This window comes from Microtus ochrogaster, linkage group LG5 (assembly GCF_000317375.1).
Source record: "Microtus ochrogaster isolate Prairie Vole_2 linkage group LG5, MicOch1.0, whole genome shotgun sequence".
Lineage (NCBI taxonomy): Eukaryota > Metazoa > Chordata > Mammalia > Rodentia > Cricetidae > Microtus > Microtus ochrogaster.
The window spans coordinates 41,913,392-41,933,940 of NC_022031.1; the positions used below are offsets into that span (position 1 = coordinate 41,913,392).

At 49.0% G+C, this 20,549-nt stretch overlaps 1 protein-coding gene across 1 annotated transcript in view; it reads right to left on the minus strand.

The window, feature by feature from the left end:
- The window catches only part of Gabbr2 (gamma-aminobutyric acid type B receptor subunit 2), a 344,134-nt gene that overhangs the window by 208,982 nt on the left and 114,603 nt on the right, over positions 1–20,549 (minus strand). Inside the window, exon 2 of the mRNA XM_013351873.2 lies at positions 17,117–17,254. Coding sequence (XP_013207327.2) covers positions 17,117–17,254 — 138 coding nt within the window. The remainder of the gene's footprint in view (positions 1–17,116; positions 17,255–20,549) is intronic.

Here is a 20,549-nt window from a genome sequence, read left to right on the forward strand (position 1 = left end):
ATAATCAGAAAATATTGTACCTTATATATAATAAATATGTACATATATACATGTATATGTACATATGTGTGTATACAAACACACATATTTGTTTTTTTTAGACAAGGTCTCTCTTATATAGCCCTGACTGTCCTGAAACTTGTTCTGTAGACCAGGCTGGCCTCTAACTCACAGAGATCCACCTGCCTCTGTCTCACGCGTTCTGGAATTCAAGGTGTGCACTACCATTCCTGGACATTATAAATACTTTTTAAAAAAAACCAACCTTTTACTGGTGGGCTGGGGAGATTCCCCAGGGGGTAAAGTGCCTGCCATGTAAGCCTGAGGACCTGAGTTCGGATCCCCAGAATCTATGCAGAAGACAGGCATGTCACACACAGCAGTAACCAGGACACTGGGTAGTAGAGACTGGCACTCGCTGCCCAGACAGCCCAGTCAATTGGTGAGCTACAGAGCCAGTGAGAGGCCTTGTCTCCAAACATAAAGTAGAGAGAGATTGAGGAAGACATCTGCTATTGATCTCTGGCCTCTATAGTCACCAGCACACAGATTTGAGTGCACGCCCCGCGCGCGCACGCACGCGCGTGCACACTCACACACACACACACACACACACACACACACACACACACACAGAGACTTGGCTGTTAAATAGAAACTGTATACTGAGTGCATGCCATATTCTAATAATAGTAATAATAATAATAATAAAACCAATTGCTTATCACCTGCTTTAAGAAATAGATTTAATTTATTTATAGACAGTAAATAGCAAAGTAATTTAATCCTTGCTCTTTAAGGACTGTCCTGCTACGTGACACGCTGTGAATCTTTAAAGTTCCTCCATTTTCTTCAACATCTCACCTTTGTTTTATGTAAATAGATCACAAAATAAATACAGTTTTCCCCAATCCTTTTAAGTTTGTTTTAATAAAAAAGAGAAATGAGGGCATGGAGGGCAACAGAGGCGAACCCGGGCTGGGCAGTGTGGCGGAAGTGTGGACAGAGCTCTGGGCTTTAGCTCCGACAGGCCGGCCTGGGTGCTGCCTTCTCTGTCACTTGCGTCTTGAGGCAAGAGACCTCCCCTTTGGGAGCCTCTTAGAACAGGGTAGCACACTCCTGTTGCAGGGCTATGATGAGGATCGCAGCAACAGGGGCTTCAACTGCAGACTACCTCGGTAAATCCCAGCTTCTAGACTCGAAGTTCTGAGCATTAAGCTGGGAGAGTTACACTGAGTAAGACGGCCGACCTTCCCCGGCCCTCCCCACCAGGCAGAGCCATTGTTCTTAGTCAGCCTTTCTAAAGCCTACCCTCATGATGGATAAAAGGCTGTCTAATTACAAAAATAATAATGATTATATGGCTCTTCCAATTGTGTACAATTAGGATGTATGTCTCTAATTTTCCCTTACACTTCTGGTAAAATGTTCTATTTCCCCTCACAGCTGTGCAGGTGACAAACTCAGGAAATTAACAAATTGCATCCGAAGCCTCTCAGCTCCCTCGGCTCCGCTGCACTTTGCTCTCCGCCGACGTCTTTAGGGGTAACTGAATGCTCTGAAAGCTTGCGCGATCACAGCTGGGAAGCCAATACCTTTTAATTGCCACACTGCGGAAATCGTGCCTCCTAGTGTCTCCTCGGCACCTCTAATCAGTCTCTGGGTTGAAATCACACCCGAGAGAGGAGAGGCGTTGGGGCCCGAGCTCCAGTCTGGCACGAGGAAAGGATGCTGTGTCTCCAGTCTCCAGGAATGTACCTTGCCCTCCCAGCTCTTTAGACAAGCTCCTATACATCTGAGGATGCCCACTCACAGACACCTCCAGGGAGTCCTCTCTGCTTTCCCAGCGCTGCTCTTGCCCTTGCCGTGAGTGCTGTGGGAGCAGTGGCGGGCAGTCAGGCCCGCATTTCTCATGCCCTATGGGCTATTTGAGGGCTTCCAGTGGAGGAAGGGCGAGGGAGGGAAAATACCTCTGTACCTTCCACTGTACAGAAACTCACACGGAATAGAGCCAAAAAGCAAGGAAAGGGGCCTGAGAGGGGACTGGGCCTGGAGGAAAAGTTCTGAAGAGGACGAGACACACTAATCCAGAGGTCTTAGAAGGGCTATAGGTCAGAGGTCAGAGGCCAGGGATCATCAGGCACTTTACAGTCCAGGTCCCAGCAACACCTAGGCTCCCAAAGAGGTTACCATCTAGGATCTAATTCAGCCCTGTGTGCCCAGCCCCTTCCACAGGCCAGAAATGGAGTCTATGAAAAACTTCAGGCTATAGAGACTTGCTTCTTTCCCTTTGGGGAAAGGATGGTGGAATCAAGGGAAGAGACTCAAAGACACTGTAGGTAAATGGGGAGGCCGTCTTTGTGGGGCCGGGACTGGAGACCTGCAGGGGCTGCAAGAGGCACCGAGCCCTACTGTGAAACTGTTGGCCAGCCTGCAGCCCACCAGCACCTACTGGGCCTCAGCTTCCACAGTGTGACTTCAGAGAACAGGCCCCGCCCTAATTCTGCAGGGCTGAGATCAAGGCCGAGGCTGGGTGGGCAGGGGTCTTACAGGGAGAAAAGAGGTGAGGGCTTGGAGGCTCACAGGGCTGCAAGCCCCTATCTGCCTACTTCTACCTTGCGCCTCCACCCCATCCTCCGTCAGGCCTCTTCTCTCGCCCTCTCATGGGCTTCTTCTACTTCCCAAAGGAAATGAGGTGCTCAATCCCCTATGAAGAAGCTTCCAGAACAATGGCCAGGCCAAGGGTGTCCCGAGCCACAACCCATCAAGTGACTCCACCATGTGACAGTGCAGCATGCCCTTTCTACCTTGAAAGACTGCAGAATGGGACAAGCACACAAGTCATGAAGGAAGAAACATGTATTTCCCTATCCGAGGCGGCTCTCTCACTAAGAGCTGATTTTTCATAACTCCACTCATCTGTGAAACTCCCGTGTGCCTGTTTGCCCAACCCAGGACACTCCTGACTTGACTTCCTGTCACCCCCTTCCTTTTTGTGCAGATTAGGAATTAGTCAATCATATAGATTATGAGTTGGCACTCACTCCCACCAATTGGATGAAATCCAGTCACTACCTGGGTTAAAATAAAAACCACGTGAACTTTCTTAACCAGTGTCTTGCTAGCCTGGCTTGGTTCATGGCATGGTCTTTTTGCGAAAGGAAATTGCCTTGCTGGGTTATTTTCACTTTGCTTGCTTGTTTCTTTGTGCGACACCAAGAATATTCTTTTACAACAATAATTAGTCCTCAAACACTTGTTGTCAAAGTGAATTCAGAGAGAGCAAACTTGTGTGTGTGTGCATGTGTGTGTGTGCATGCATGTGTGTGTGGCATTCCAAGAGACAAAGCTTGAATCAATAAATAACCTTTTCAGAGGGACTCATTCAAATCAGTGTGAAGAAGTAAGTTTCAACAGTAAAAGATTCAAGAACGAATCAAAATTTCACAAAGTACTGAGTAGCTTCCCTGTTATGGGAGGCATTCAAGAAGATGATCAGGAACCATCTTCACGGGTGGGAGAGGGAGTCCCCAAATCCACAGAAAAGTAGAACTAGTTGGTATATTGTAGATACACCAATGATCAGGGGCCCCCACATATTCCAGGTGAACGCCAGGTTTGGCTTTGTATATTTATGGGCAGTTCCCATTTTATTACATCTACATTCTCATGTGGGTAAATGACACCAGTTTTCTCATTAAAGTCATTGAAATAAAATAATGAGTTAGCTTAATTGAAAATAATACACAAGTTAATAATACAGATTTTGGCAAAATTGAGAAATTGACTAGTGGCAAAGCCTGGGAAACCCAGGGTTTGAGTCTCATGGAGAAATGTGACTGGAACATGGGGACCCCAAGAGTGAAAACCCTCTACCAGTCAGGTCTCAATGTGAAAATAAATGATTATAGAATGAGCCTGACTTTTACCTATGCACCAGAAATGGTGCTATAGGATGACTAGAAGAGTAAGCGGATCTCTCTAGGGAAGGGCAACGGCACAGAGAGATAACAGAAGTGGCCTAAGGAATAGGGCTGCTGATTTCAGCAATATGTGGACATTCTTGTGCTACGTAAACCCCTTATCTCAATAAAAATCTAACACTAAATAATTCTTCACACCAAGTATAGTAAATCAGCTTGAACTTAGTATCAGCAGTGGGCTGCTTGTCTGCTGAGGAAAAGAGATTAAGGAAGTAAGGAACGAGTATGCCAAGATCAACTAGTTATGTCTGCATTGACACAGAAAGAGAAAACAATGTTATAGGCTGATTCATCTATGTGACATTTGGGGCTTGTCCTAATCTTCATTTTATATTCCAGAAGAAGGACTTGCCTAGGTTCACCCCCAAATTCATGGCTGGGCTGGGCTAACTCTACATTCATCTCCATGTGGCCTGCTAAAAACCCATGCCAGATTCTGTAATTTCAGATAATCCTTGTTAAACATGATTGCCCACAGCATCGGGCAGAGGATGCACAGCCAGGCTGAGCCCCACCTGATCCAGTTCATCCCGGTGACTACATGCAAATGCCCTGAGATGCCAAGGAGGGAAACCAAACCCACTCGCAGAAAGACTGTAGAAGATGTCACTGTGACAATCACCTCCCAGAGACGGGAGGCAGGCACTGCGACCGGGGCTCTTGACTGCCGATGGAGAAGAAAAACAAGAGCCATGCCACAGTGCAAAGCAAGCATTTCAGTCCGCGTCCGTTGAAATGAACAGAACTGAACTGGGTTTGATTGTTTTCTTAATCTTTCTGTTTGTTCCTCCCTCATTCTGGCTCCTGGTCTCCTTATTGTTCAAACGAGGAGCCCGCACGGGGTGGTTTTAATTTCAGATCCAAGACTTCATGATTTTATAATTAACTCTGTGTTTAATTTACAAAGCAAAGAAAAACTCTTTCTTTAGGCGAGAAAATGGAAATGGCTGGATAAGAGCCGGCAGTGCCAGAAGGGCCTTCCACCAGCCCGCTCACAAAGACGTTTATTTACCCTAATTGTTTTATATCCCCATTTAGATATTAGCCTTTTACTCTCTGCTCTTCTTAATCAAGTGCATTCATTAGTTTTCTCATCCACTTAACGAAGCTTTATATTTTAGTGCAACTATAGATGGGCTTTCTTTGACCCAAAAATCCCACTTCTCAGCAGTACATCGGCCTGTGTGTACATATGGTCAGTGTTGTACCAGAAGCCTGGAGCCAATCTAGGCATCCATGGGCAGGGTTGGCTGTGTGGGCTCTGGTGCAGCCACACTGAGAAGTGCTGTACATCTATGGAAAGAATAAGGGATGCCACTCTACAGTGAGGAAACTGTGAGGTCCTTGGAACTTGGTCAAAGGGGCAACAAGCTGTCGGAGAGTATGCCCTTTTGTGGAACGAGGAAGAGAAAGGGATTGAACACACATCTGCACTTAGGAAACACTGGAAAGATGAATAGTAATCTTTTTAAAAAATAAATAAAAGATCAGCTATAAAGAGAACACAGATAGCATGGACAGAGCCCAGGTCAGGGCCAGGGGCTCTCCACTGCGTCTTCCTGTGTGATTTTTGACTCTGGAATCAGACAATAGTTGTATATATTTGAAAAAGTAAAACCGTTCAACTGGAAGAATTTGATCAACCCCTGGAATCTGAAGGCACAGCAAAGCCATGTGGAAGCAGAGGAGGGCTAGCGTGATCCTGAGTCTCCATCTCCATGGTCTCACATGCTCATGCGTGCACGTGTGTGTACGCATGCCACCTCCCGGCTCTAAATTTGCTTACGTACATCAGGACACCTTACTCTTAGAGTACAGAGCTGTGTTCTCTGAGACCACTGTGGTGTCTTGACCACATGTGTGAAAAGGATTGTTAAGTTTGTTATCGTCGAACATGTCTATAATTCCCTTAAAATTCCCTTTTTCATATTCAAAATCCAGGATCCAAGCTGCACTCATGCTGTGTGGCTCACTGGTATTTTGCGTGCTTACTTTAGTCTTTTTTTTCCTGTCTAGAACATTCTCCTGCCTTTTCATGGATCCTGTTGTTTTCCATGACATCGATTGCTTTGATGAATACAGGCTGAGTGACTAGCAGAAAGTCTCTCGTGCTCAGTTTAGACGTTTTTATTATATTGTAAAGTTCTCTCTTCAAGCTCAGTTCACTGGAGAAACCCTTAGGAGTAGTGAGCCCCAGTACAGCAAGGGGGAGCTCGCCCAGGCCGGGGAATTGGCTCTAAAATATCTTCCACCAGGAAGAATCAGGGCTGCTTGAAGAGATGAAGTTTTGATTTTTTTTTTTTTTAACTACAGAACTGCAAGACATCTATCGGGAAATGTGGCAAGAGCGCTAGGTTAGCAAGGCCCTGGGTGCTCTCTCTCACTCTCTCCTCTGTCTCTCTCTCTCTGTCCTTGTCTCTCTGTCTCTGAGTCTGTCTGTCTGTCTTCTCTCTTTCTCAGTCTGTCTCTCTGTCTCTGTCTCTCTGTCTCTCGTACACACATACACACACATACACAGTCTGTCTCTCTCTGTCCTTGTCTCTGTTTCTGTCTCTGCCTCTCTGTGTGTCTCTCTGTTTCTCTCTCTCTTTCACACCCATACACATACACACAGAGTCTGTTTCTTTTTGTCCCTCTCTGTCCTTGTCTCTGTTTCTGTCTCTGTCTCTCTGTGTCTCTCACACTCGCACACTTATACACCCACACACGTACACACACACACCCACACCCACACACACACACACACACAGAGTCTGTCTTTTTCTGTCCCTCTCTGTCCTTGTTTCTCCGTTTCTGTCTTTGTCTCTCTGTGTCTCTGTTTCTCTCTCTCACACCCACACACGTATACACACACACACGCACACACACACACACACAGGCTTGTACACACGCAGGAAGAAAAAAGGCATGGAAGCTGCTGCAGTCTAAAGGAGACTCAAGTGTCAAAACAGGGCTCTGGCTCTTGGAGTGGATCCTTGATTATCCACTTCACCTATAAATAAATGCAACGCAGACATTTTGGGGACAAGAGGAAAATCAGAATATAGACCATCTATTATGTAATGTGACCGTGGCACTGAATTGTTTTGGTTGTGATGAGCCTATTATTATTATGTAAGAGAATACAACCACTCTTAGGAGATTCCTGCTACGGTATCGGGGTGAAACATTGTGTCTTCAAACTGCTGTCCAGTGCGTCCTCAAAAAATAAGTGCTTGTATATGGATGAGTATGAGATGGGGAGCTGGTGTGTGTGCACACTTGATACAGGTGAAAGAGGTAAAGGCAGGTGGAGCAAGATTGGCAACTGGAAACAGCTGGGGAGTAGGGCAAAGGGTATTCGATATTCAGTGTACTTTTGGGAGAGAGAATTCAGGAGAAATACAAGTAAGGCAGCACTCATGGTCCAAAGTGAAAATGTCTGCCACAGACAAAGTGTATACAATCGCCACACTTTTGATAAGCCATGAGCTCCGAATGCTACTTACACAAAAGAGAGAGGCTACCAAAGGGTTCTAATTGAAATACGGAGGCTCCCGAAGGCCTCAAGGGTTGCAGCCAGGCACTGGGCGCCTGGCTTTGCAGAGGGAGCTGATGTCACCAAGTAGGATGAACACTGCAGTGGCTTGAACTAGGAGGATGCTGGCGGCAGTGGTGGGGGTGGGGCAGGTACAGATGTGTTTGTTAGAAGCTGTGGAAAGTCTTCAGCTGTAAATGGGGGTGTACCATTTTCTGTAGACGTGAATGAAGGTTTGGGCCATTCTGCTGTGCTACAAGCCCTCCCTCCCACTACTGAGGGGACAGCTGCGTGGTTCAGAATCACTGATGGGAGCCCCACCCCCAATACATACTAGGCTAACATACCATCTTTTCAACAGGATGGACCACCCTGTCTGAGAACTTAGGGGAAGCGGAGAAACTGGTGTCTCTATTCCCTGTTAGGCATGATGTCTAACTATCTAACCAAGGACTGTTTTTTCTCAAGTGGAACCCTTTCTGCTGCATGAGGTTCAGGCCCTCATCATGGAAATACTAAATAATTTAAGATTCTTTGTAAACTGATTCAAAGCAAAAGCCTTCTGTATAATTCACAAGTAATGCAAGCTACGTGCTACTAAAACAAGCAGGACATTTATCATAGGACCTCCGGAGTGGAGCTAGGAGTGCATGCTTGGAAGGCTTGGCAAGTGTCCACTCACCAGCAGCTAGCCCATTCAGCCTTGGACCCAAAAGGACCATCTATTTTTATACACAACCACTTATTGGATGGGAAATAAGTTTAAGTGGGGTGTGTATCCATGTGTTTGTGCCTTTGTGTGTGTGTACACAGACACCTGTGCACATATTTGTATGTGCCTGTGTGTCTATGTCTGCCTGTTTGTGTCTGGGTGTATGTGCTTGTTTTTCCCTGCGTGTGTACACCGGTGTGTGTACCCCTCTGGGTGTTTTTGTCTGTGCCTTACCTCTGTTCCTGTGTACCTGCACATGTATGTATATGCCCCCCCGGGTATGTGTTTGTATGTACCTGTGTGCTTCTGTCTATATGTGTGCCTCTGTATGTGTGCTTGTCTGTCCCCACGTGTATACCCTTGTGTGTATGTATTATGTGCCTGTTTGTATGTTTGCCTGCATGTAATGCTTCACCCCAATACAGCCATACAGTAGCAGGAATCCCCTAAGAATGCTTGTATTCTCTTTGATAACAGCAGGATCACCACAACCAAAACGATGGGTCCCCCCACCTGTGTGTGTGTGTGTGTGTGTACACACGGACCAAGAATAACTTCCAACGAGAACCCTTTCCATACAAAGAGCCCTGGGCTAACCTTGATCCTCTATGGACAGGCCTCTTCCCATGCAGGCTGCAATGAAACAGGGTCTAGAGTGTTCATGGCCTCTGGGAGTTCAGGGACAGTCACAGCAGTGCAGGGCTGTGTGGCCTCTTTGCACTGGCCTTTCACCATCACCTGGAAACCTGGAAACCTGGGACAATCTGCACTCCCTCTCCTGCCTCCAGAGCCCCGTGAGTGGTCCATGAGATTGTGTGATGGACAGCAGCCCGGTGGCTGCCAACAGTGATTCAAGAGTCATTTGGGACTCCTTGGGGAGCTCGTTCAGCCTCTCCTCTGTGACGTGAGGAGATCAACTGATTACTTCATAGGTTTGGCACATGAGGAGGAGGAAAGAGCTCACGCAGTATTAGGAGCATGGCTTAAGCCAAGGCCATGTTGATGGAAGTATGTGGGTTTTGTAGCCAGCCACCTAGGCTGGAACAGGCTAAACAGATGACCTATGTCACCATCATAAACACCAGCACATGGTTCTGTTTGTACCTCACTTGTCTGACCTTGGGAAGCACTGTACCTAATCTCCTGGGGTCTCACGTGCTTGTACCCCGGCAGGGGGCTCCTTTCCTCCTCCCGTCTCCACCCAGGACATGCCACAGCTGCAGCAACAGCCAGCCGCCACTCTTGTACCGTAAGTACTTCGAGTGATTTATTTATCTTAAATGAATTATTTACACCCTTCAGAGTTCCAGAAAGCAGTGGAAGTGGCTGATGGGGAAAGACACATCAGCAACGAGGCCACTGGAGCTACACACTGGGAGCTGCTGTTACGTTCGATGCCATGGTCTTGAATTAAAAATGGGGGTCAGAACCTTGAATTGAATCTTCAATCAGATTGACAGGGAAGATATGGGCTGGGTCTGTGGCAAGAATAGATTGGGACCAGCCATGCACTTGAAAGCATCCCGTTCCTTCCTCAGCTAGCTTCTGCTGCTGCTGGAGAAAACCCAACCACAGCCTGTGGGCTTGCCCCACCTTCTTGGCAGGTGCTCTGTTCCGACTGTATTGTTCTGAGTCACCTTCATGGTTTCTGAGAGTTCCTTTCTGCACCCAACTTCGAATCTAGAGACTAGCGGAAACCTATAAATCCTCACGAATTTCCCCCCACCAAGGGCCTGGCTGGCATCTCAGATCACAAGCGCATCAATAGAGCATTGTGGGGGCTCACATCTGTAGAGGGCTCCCGCATGCTGCACCTTCCCTGTCCTTGAGTCCTTTCCCATGACCTCTGACGAGGGTGGGTGTTTTTTGCCCCATTTCACAGACAAGCTCAATGAGGCTCTGGGGGACTCGCATCTGTCACCCTGCTAGTGAGCGTAGTCAGAGGCTCAGTCATCCTCAACCTCAGACCTCTGTTCTAACTACTCCACCAGACTGCCAGGTGTCCGCACGCATCCCTCTCTTGGGATTTCTTGTGTAAGCTGGTCTGGGAAAGCCTGCAAGGGCATGCTGCAGGTACTGTGTCCAGTGGGTGACAGGCTAAACAAATGACTCGGCATGAGCCAGCAAATGAATGACACATGGTGGTTTAGATCCTAAAAGGCTGTACATCCCAAAGGCCCACGCACAGTTGTGGTATGAACTCTCTGCTCTAACCTCATACACGTGACTGGGACCCCGTTCAGCTCCAGGCTAAACATAGAATGACCTCTTGGCAGGAAGAAACCGATGAGTCGTGGCCATGTCCGTGGGGTGCCACAGTATCACAGTGGATACAAAACTGAGGGATGGGGGAAACCCAGTAATTCACCTGCAAACTCCAGAGAAATCAGGAAAGGTTCCATGGAAGGAACCCAATTTAAAAGCAGGCTTTACAAGGAAAAGGAGAGGGAGGGCTGCCTGAGTGGGCAGCTGAGAAAGGCCAAGACCTTCTGGGTGGTCCACGTTAAAGGGCGAATGGGAAGGAGGGGCAGGACCCATGGAGCGCTGTGCCCTTCACCTCTCAGCCTTGAAGTTCCTCAGCCCTGTGTCCACAGCGTCTCGCAGTTAGCACAGCTACTGGGATTGGTCCTGCCTGGAGACAGCTCCCGTTTCTTTACCATGAAAATCCACCAAGGACTGCTCCACCCACCTATCAAGAGCATCCAAGCCAAAAGTGGCCGGCATTTCCGTTGTCCTGTGCATGGTATTCTGTCCAGCTGGCTCAGACAACTGGTCTGTATTGGACCTCGCCTCCTATGACATGGCCAGCGACGACTTTCTGAAGTCCCCACGTTCCTGGGGTCTCTCCCACACCTTCCCTCTGCTTGGCCCACAGAGCCTGCCTCTAATGTTAATATTGCTCATTCTTTTCCCTCCCTTCCTTTGTTTTTGATCACTCCAGAAGGTAGAAGCATCTCATAGATTATTAATGTTCTAAATGGCCCCTCTGGAGACCAGTGCCAAGAAAGGCTCCAACCGCCCTGGATCATTGGCTTCTGTTCTATTTCTTAGACAGCAGCAATCACAGCAGGAGGAACGCTTCGGTGCCTAATCATACTGCCACCCTAAATGCTTTCCAGTTCGCTGCGCCCTCTGTGGCAAGGGCATGGCAGCCATAGGAATTGGGCTGTGGCAGGATGCTGGCCTGGTAGACTTTGGCTTCTGGGGGGTGGGGAGGCAGAAGTGTGAACTTTGAGGGTCCAGCGGCAGAATCCCCACCACCCTCAACCCTACTGCTCCAGAGATCTGCAAGGCCAAGGGAAACAATCCTTGCAACCTATGCAGAGCAGAGAGTGATTTCAAAACTCCCAACAGCTGCCATCAGATGTCTGCTCCGACTGGAAGAGCCACGGCCATGGGAAGGGCAGCTCCTGTGTCATCATTCATAAAAATCCTTTCACTTGGCAAGAGAGAGAGAAGCCCTCACTCACTCTTACTACACCTGCAAGGAACGCACGTCAGGCTTGCAATTCCCACTTTGCAGAAAAGGGAGTCTGAGAGATAAGACGGCGTTCTCTAGCAAGCCTCGGTGAGCCGAGGGGGTGGAACTCTAACGGGGAGGAGATGGATGAGACCATGCTCCTTCCTACAAACACAGTGGCGCCTAAGCCCCTCCCAGCCCTGCCATCCTGGAAACCCACCTCAAATCCTACAACCCACAGCTCAGTAGGAAGTGTTTGATTTCTCAGGCAACCTACAGTTTAATAAAATAATCATGTGAGAACATCAAATCAAATCACAAAATTTCTGTTCCTAGGAAGCAAAAGGCACTGACTGGCAGTTCAGAGAGACACTGGAATTCATCAGACAGCAAAGCACTAGATTTAGGGCTTTATGGAGATTTTTATTTTCTTTTTAATGTCAAAACCAAGCAAGATTTCCACTTTGGGGAAACAGAGTCCCGAATGTACTGGAACTTAACTGGCATTGGGTCTGTAGAATCTGCCTTCTCCATTGGAATGGTCCCAGGACCTCCACTCACTCCAACCTTGAAGAGAGCTTATCCAAGGAGAGACAGCTCCTATGGCAGTCAGAGCTTTCCTGCTTAAGCTCCTCAGCGGTGTGGCCAGGAGGCAAGGTGGGCTGCAAGGGCATCTTAGGGACGTTTGGAGACAGGCATCTAAGAGTTAATAAGCTATCATGGAGCCTTTAAAAGGACAAGCTCCGTGGGATGCAGCTCTTAGGTATCTGGTGTTTGCCTTTCTCACGAGTCACCCTTTAGCCTGACAGGAGCCTGACCTTATTTTCATCTTTACTGTGGTGGTATAAGCCGGAGCAACCCTTGGCCTGCTCCTGAGAAGCGGGGAGATCTGTCCTGAGCTGAGGCTGCAGCCCCTGGCCTGCTCCTGAGAAGTGGGAAGATGTACCATGAAGGATGAACAGGATCCTGCTGGGTAAAAGAACTGCAGAGGCTGAGGGAGCAGCATGGACTAAGGCCAGCTGCATGAAGAAGCAGAAGGTGGGTTGGGGAAATGTCCTTGCCACACCACACAGTGGGGCTTTGCCTTGGTGATACGGGCCAATGTGCCCCAGCTGCGGTCTTTTACAATTGCTCTGTGTCCTCCTCCCCACATCTGTGCAGCAGCGTTTACTAAGGATCCCTAGACACGCGTGGTCCTAGTGAGCACCTGGCCACCTAGTCTCCAAGGGCAGAGTGCATAGCAGTCACCGGAGCTGCTGGCACTGGGCTGGTCCAGCATGACGGGTGGGTCATTGAGGGAGTGGATGAATCTTCTAACCTAGTCCTGTAGAGAGTTGCGCCCCAGAGATTTTTCCTTGAAGCAAGCATATCACCAGCCTCTCACAGGGGCTGCAAGCTGACAGTCTGATCTCTCTACTCCAGGTTCAGTCTTTCCAGAGCAGACCTTGCTGACACCGCACGGCTCAGGGCACCTTCAGCTATGAGGGTGTGGTACAGCATTATTCTCAAAGCGCAACCTAACTGCTGTCTGTGCCTACTTAGCAAGGGGCTGTCATGATTGGGCATATGGAGTGTTGACATTCCCTCCTAGGAGGAGGGGGTCAGGGGAGTCACTGGAGCCCTTACCTGAGTATCCAACCCCTCCTCAGAGCCATTTATACGCAAGTCTGCCCTAATTGCTGTGTCCTCATGGCCGAGAGATGGTGCTATCTATCATCTATGAGCTGGAGAAGATGAGGGAACGAAAGGCTTCCGTCTATGTGGCTACAACAAAACCATCATTCATGCTGAGGGAAGGCCTTACAATGAGGCTGCTTTGGGGTCGGTAACTCCTCCCACACATTCTATGTAGATGGTCCAACAGACTCATGGTTCCCTGGGGTGAGCTGCTGTGGAACCGTACTTTGGTTGGTCACCAGAACTATAGGGAGAGTAGATGTTTACATCTCTCCCAGGGAAGGACTGCTAGCAACCCTATGACGTCACAACCACGGATTGCCTGCAGGTGCTGAAAACCTGATCCCCTCTATCTTCTATCGTGCCTCCTTCCTCTCACACCTGTACCTCAGATCACCAGGCAATCTCCCAGACGCCCATGCAGCTCCAGAGACCCAAACCCTAGCCTCCTCTGCAGTCCCAACATGCTCCCTTCTTTGATGTCCATCTAGCTCCTTCCTACTGGTACCCTAGTTGGTCTCACCCTTTGTGATGCCCAGATTAGAGCTCCACATCATGTCCAGGATCTGCCTGGGGTGGAAGAGGAATCGAGTTACCCTTCCCTGGTCCTCACGTTAAGGTGTGGGAATCTAGGTTCCTAGTGACTGAGTGACTCAGGACAGGACAAACACAGTATGAGCTTCCCTCACGGCAGGCCTGAATCTAGAGACGCAGTGAAAAGGCAAAAGTTAAAATTAACCTGTTTCAGCACCAGCATGGATTTTCACCCCAGTGATGTGCGAATCCCTATTTTTTTTTTTTTTGTGGCCCAAGAAACGGAAGCGGTTTATTCCCATTCCAGCATTCCAGGTGGGTCTCTGTCCAGCTTGTGTCCCACACCCTCAAGGGGCAGTCAGAGCTCCTTGTGCAGCCCACTCCCCAGAGCCCAGTCCTGAAATGACTCAAGGCATTCAAATTCTTCAGCAGCTGCAGGCCCACCCACCCTTTGTGGGTGAGCTCAGCCTCCAGAGAGGGCGGAGGCAGCTTGGGAAACCCATCGTTCGGATCCTAACAAATGGGCGTCCAGTTCCTGCGAGTGAAGGAGAGAGGAAGATTTCCAGGCTGGCAGGCCACTCCCACCAGGATCCAGCTCTGCCTTCCTTCCCACACTGAGACTCCACAAGGCAAGAGAAGAACGACTCCCTTGGGCTTAGTCTACCATTCTGCCTCCAAACTCACTGAAGCACGCAGATCTGTCCAGCACAGCTCACATCCCGGTGTCTGGGCCCCTACACTTCTGCATCCCACCAGAGCCCTTGAACCTAGTCCTTGAACCTGGAAAGTGGTGGGCTGCATTTGAGTGCCATCCAAGAAGCTGGTCACAGATGCACAGCAATTTCGAAAGGGGGAGGGGGAGACAGAGCTGGCAGGCTCGCACGCCCAATGTGGTCCTATAGCCGCGGCCACAGTTACCATGGACTCTCTATGGAGGCTTTGTGGTCTTCAGCCTAGCTGTCCCCTGCCCTTGGCTCTGTGTTTATGAAGCCTCCTGCGATCAAGAGCGAAGTTTAGAAAAGGCAAGGGACTGGACCAAGGTTTCTAACAGCTGGGGACACCCTGGGGCTTAAAGGCAGGCTCTCACACACCCTGCCCTGGTCTAGCTCCCTGGATGTTATGAGGTTTGGTGCTTCTAGCCTCCGCTCCTGTTGCTCAGGCCCACACTTAGCCGTATGAAGGAGCATAGCTACCCAAGCCCACCCACATTCCCACCTCCTGATATTGTATTCCCCCAGCAGTGCTTGTCTCTGTATCACCATCTGTTGTCACGTTCTCCGGTCTCAGCAGTAACTCTGTCACCTGCCGGGAAAGCTCATGTGAGCCCGGCTCCGCGGGCCACCAGTACCGCACCACACCTCTGCCATGACTAGTATCTCATCTCCTCTCTCGAAAACTTGGACTCTGTCTCAAGTACCCAAGGCAGACAGATTTCAGTGACTCGGGGAAGATTCCCGTTGGTGCTCTGTCACTGTCTTGACTGCTCAGCCCCAGCGCTGCAGCCCCTGAGCTCCAACTTCTGTCCCCAGACATGGAGACTCTTCCTCGTTACTGGCTGCCTGTCTGAATTTGCCATCCTGCTCAAGGACAGCGATGCACTTCTCCCAGCAGCCCTTCCCTACCCTTCAGATCGCAGATTCAGTGTCACCGTCTCCCAGAGGCCTTTGCCGAGGGCCCACAGAGTCACTATTTAACCCCTGCTTATTTTGAGCACAGCTCTGTCTTCTTCCAACAACCTCATTTCAATGGCCGGCCTAGTTGAATTTAAATTTGGTCTCACAACTCATTAGCTGTGAGTCTTCAGGAAAGCTCTGGAGCCCCTGGGTATCTCCGTTTTCTTATACATAAAATGGGGATGACAACAGACCAGTAATGAAGACTGAATTAAGGCGCATTATGGCTCAGAACAGTGTCTGGTGCATGGCAGGCTGCAGGGACAACCCTTAGGATTACTGTTACTTCCTTGCGTATTGCTTGGCCTCTTCTTAGTATGCAAGCAGCTCTGACATGTCAAGGACCATTTCCACCCTTCAGTTCTACATCCCCAGTGCCTACTGGAATTCCAAGCAGAAGTTGCCCCAAACATTCCTTGGTTGGTTGAAATGAAGAAGGATGATAAGGGGATGGGTAGATGAATGGAGAGATGGAGAGATGATGGGTAGATGGGTAGCTGGATGGATGATGGATAGATGATGGATGGATGGGTAAACAGATGATGGAGAGATGGGTAGATAGGTAGCTGGATGGATGATGGATAGATGATGGATGGATGGGTAAACAGATGATGGATGGATGGGTAAACAGATGATAGATGGATAGATGGAGAGATGGGTAGATAGGTAGCTGGATGGATGATGGATAGATGATGGATGGATAGATGAGAGATGGGTAGATGGGTAGCTGGATGGATGATGGATAGATGGATTGATGGAGGGGTGAATAAGTGATGGAATGATGGAGGGATAAATAGATTATAGATGGATGGATGATGAATGGATGGATGGACAGATGGACGGATGGAATGCACATGGGTCACCACCACTCATCCTCATGACCATATCTTTCTCTACTTTTTCTTTCCTTTTCCAAGTAACAGCTCTCACTGTTGAGCCTCACCTACAACCAACTATACGCCCACTGAAACATTCAATGGTGTAAAATTCAGCCATTGTAAAAAAAAAAAGCTAATACCTGGCCAGGAGCCTAGGAATGGTTTAATGAAGAAAAGGGCAGTCTCACTGGTCAAAGGAGAACTTCAGTGTCTGGTAAGGAAAGGCTGGGGGCATCTGACATATGGTACAGTGGATGGACTCGGAGGCAGCCCTGGGTTCGTGTGGGGTTGTTACTGTCTGGAGGATGGTAATGGTGCTACCTGATGGGGGCAGGACTGTGTGGGGGTGGTACTAACCCAGTGCTACCTGAGGCATGGAGCTGTCTAAGAGCAGCACTGTGGAGTAGGTGACAGGAGCAGAGAGAGGATTATCTGCATAGGTAAATTTATAGAATTTTATGGACCCAAATGTCTGGCTAGGGAGTCAGCGGCACCACAGCTTCAGACACAGTTTAAGGACCCTTGTATGTTCAATAGATGGACAGGCCAGGCAGGGGTCGGGAGTGAGGGCAATGATGGCTGTGCAGCTTAGGAACCATATTATGCATGGCCCAATCCTGCTACGTCTTGCAGCCCACAAAGACAATTCCCCTGTGAGTGGGGTAGGGAGCTCCAGCCTTACCTGCACCAGATTCCAGCCTTGGAGGGACTCGGCGATGATGGACGTGACAGATGGACAGACGCCTCCAAACACCATCAAATGGTTGGGCCCGTACTTTATTGCATCATAGAAGGCTTTCAGGCCCTTTGCATTGTCACACTGGGGAGAAACAAAGAAAGAGCAAGGCCCAAATTAGACACAGATTCTAAGCCAAAAAAGCCCCATAGTGGGGTCAGACAGTCAACCTGCCATCATGGGAAACCCTTAGGCCGCAGTTTGCCCAGGGTGGGCCATTCCATCCAGCCCCAAGCCCAGGCCCTGAGCTTAGGGAGGTGTTGGGTACCATATGCCAGATCTTCTCTAAGCTCCCTTAAAACCCAGCCCCCAGCCATCTCCTTTACATACAGAGGAAAACCACTCCCTCCACAGCGGCCTTTCCACATTTTAAAAGATGAGGCCACACTCTGGCTATTGTGAAAACAGCCGAGGACAAGTGTTGACAGTACACGAAGAAACCGCAAGCTCCGTACACTAGCGGTGATGACATGAAACAGTTACACTTAGGAAAACAGTATGTCTATCCCCAAGAGTCAAAGAAGAATTACCATATGGTACAATAACTCTATTTCTAGATGGGAACCCTAAAGCACTGAGAGGAAGGACTCAAAGATATCTGCACCCCGTGTTCAGTGCAGGACCAGTCCCACAACAGCCCAAAGGCAGAAGCATCACAAAGTCCATCAACAAACACAGGAACACACAGACTGTGGTACGTGCCCCCGTGGAATATCATTCAGCCTTAAAGAAGGAAGACATTCGGACGCACGATACAACCAAATTAATGGCAAAATGCAGGAAAAGAAGATTCATCTGATGTGGCCACACTGGAAGGTAGGAGAAAGGGAGTCAGTGATCCCCCCTGGCTCATCTTTAGAGTCCCGAACTGAGACTGAAGGTTAACTAGAGCACTGGGGATGGGCACATCAAAGCAGTCTGCTCATGGTGTGGTTCCACCCAACACCGATCTACAGTTGTTTGGGCTTCCATCTCACCCTGCAAGGTGGTCTAACAAGTTGCTAGAACTGTGACATCTCTTTTCTGAGACAAGTTCCTCCTCTAACTGCCAGCAAGCTCTCAATCTCTTCCTCCTCCTGGCGTGAGATTCCTGGGGGAGCCCCATTACTTTGGCCTCCGTTATTTCAATAGTCCGATAGTCAGATTGAGGAACAAAAGTGTCTCTTTAAAATACCTTCATTTCTGACAGGCCGGTTACTGAATGATTCTACTCACTTGAAGTACCTCGAGTGGGCGAATTCATAGAAGCAGGAACTACAATTGTGGTTTGGGGGTGGGGCAAAGAGAGTCAGGAGCGGAGATCACTGCTCAGTGTGCCGAGGGCTTGAGTGTGGGACTATGGCAAATGCCATGCCAATGTGAATGCACTGAATGTCACAAGACACTAGAACAATGTTCAAAACGGCAACTTGATGTGGTGTACACTTGTCTCACTGCACAGGCGGGCGGGGGCGGGGGCTGGAGAGAAAAGATGCTGTGCGTCTCGAGAAGAGAATTCAGCAGCGAAAACTTGCCGTTCCGGGCTCAGCCCGGAGCTGGTTGCTAAGGGCATGGCTCTGCTCAGGACTAGAAAGAAAACCTGACCAAGGACACATACCAGGACACCCCAAGGAGGAAGAGACAAGAGAAAAAATGTGGCAGCAATCCTTATGGCCCCCTCTTCCCTTCCAGCTCTCCCTCTCAGCTAGTGGTCAGCTCCCCGTGAACAGAGGAAGCCTCTCAGCCTGGAGCTCAGCAAAGCACATCACCTCAGCTGCCTCACTGTGCTCCGAGAAACATGGATTCCTCCTCCTCACCCCACTGCCTTCCCTGCTCTTAGAGGTGAGAGGTCTACCAGGGTGCAAGTCTCAAAAGAAGAACCCTCTCCCCTTGACAACGGAGCCTATGCACACCGCTTAAGAGCACTGTCTGTTCTTCCAGAGGACCAGGGTTCAATTCCCAGCACCCACTTGGCAGCTCACAGCTGTCTGTAACTCTAGTTTCAAGGGATCCAACACTCAACACTGTCTTCTGGCTTCCACAGGCACATGGTGCTCAGATATACATGCAAACAAAATACCTATGAACATAAAATAGTTTTTACAGATTAAAAGAAAGCTAGCACATTTATAGATTTTAAAAAAAAAATCTTTGAAAACCAGGGCATGGTACTAGCTGTTGGGACCTGTGAAGATCTGGGCCCCAGTCAACTGGCAGGCATCCATCCCTCCAGCCAGATGACCCTCCAGCAGGGCAGTTAGAAAACACTCGGGTACTCGTGGAAAGAACCACAGAGCCACTTCTCTGTGCTATTCACAAGGCTGGGAGAATGTTTGCAATTCTCGTCACAGCGAGAGCTCTGCTTCTCAGGATGCCATACTCCTCCCTCCCTGCTGCTCACCCAGCCAGGCCTCCCCAGCACTCCTCTAGATCCCTGAAATCAAAGCATCTCTTTCCGGCCTCTGGGTTACTGCACCTGTCCCTTCCTTTGCCAGAAACACATTTCCAGTTGGTCTCTCATCAATCGGACTTCCCGACCAATGGTACCCAACCCCCACCACCGTCTAAACAGTTATGTCCAACTGGTGACTCTAGGCCCCACCCAGCCCATGATAGCTATGAATCAAATCCAATATCAAATCATAGGTTTACTTAAAATATTATGAGACTGCTTTGTGATTCTTGGGGTGAGGGGTTCTGCAGTGTGAACTTTTAGATGATACCATGTTGCTGTATCAAAGGTTGGCCTCTAACAGTCATTTTATATAGATAGATAGATAGATAGATAGATAGATAGATAGATAGATAGATAGATAGATCGATCTATCTATCTATCTATCTATCTATATATATAAAGGTTTTTCGATAATCATCCTATATTTTGTTTGTCTGTCTGGATGCTGACCGGAGGGCATGGGCTTCATCATGGTCTGCTCAGAGCTTCAGTCTGGATTCCACGAGGACAGGGTAAGTGTGGGGAGCCCCGGACAATCCCCGTTGCTTTCTGCTTGCACACCTGTCTCCTTTGCCTTTTTGTACTCTCAGGGATTGTCCCCAGGGCTTTGCACATGCTAGACCAGTGCTGTACCACTGAACTACACCACGGCCCCCTTTAGGCTCCGCTCTGTGCCTGAGCCTCCCTGAGTTGTCCAGGCTGGTCCTCCTGCTTCAGCCTCCTGAAAAGAGAAGCTGTGACAATGGGCCTGAACCACCACACCCACCCTGTCTCTCCACTGTCTGTCCACTGTCCTTCGTCTCCTTTCTTCTCGCTTATTCCCAAGGCTCCTGTAAGTGGCCATCATAGGGGTAGAGCAGGTGTTAACATGGAGGGTAACCCCGTCCAGAAACTCTGGCCTCAGACCTCAGAGGCTGTGAGCTGGGCTGTGTGCTGTCCACTTTG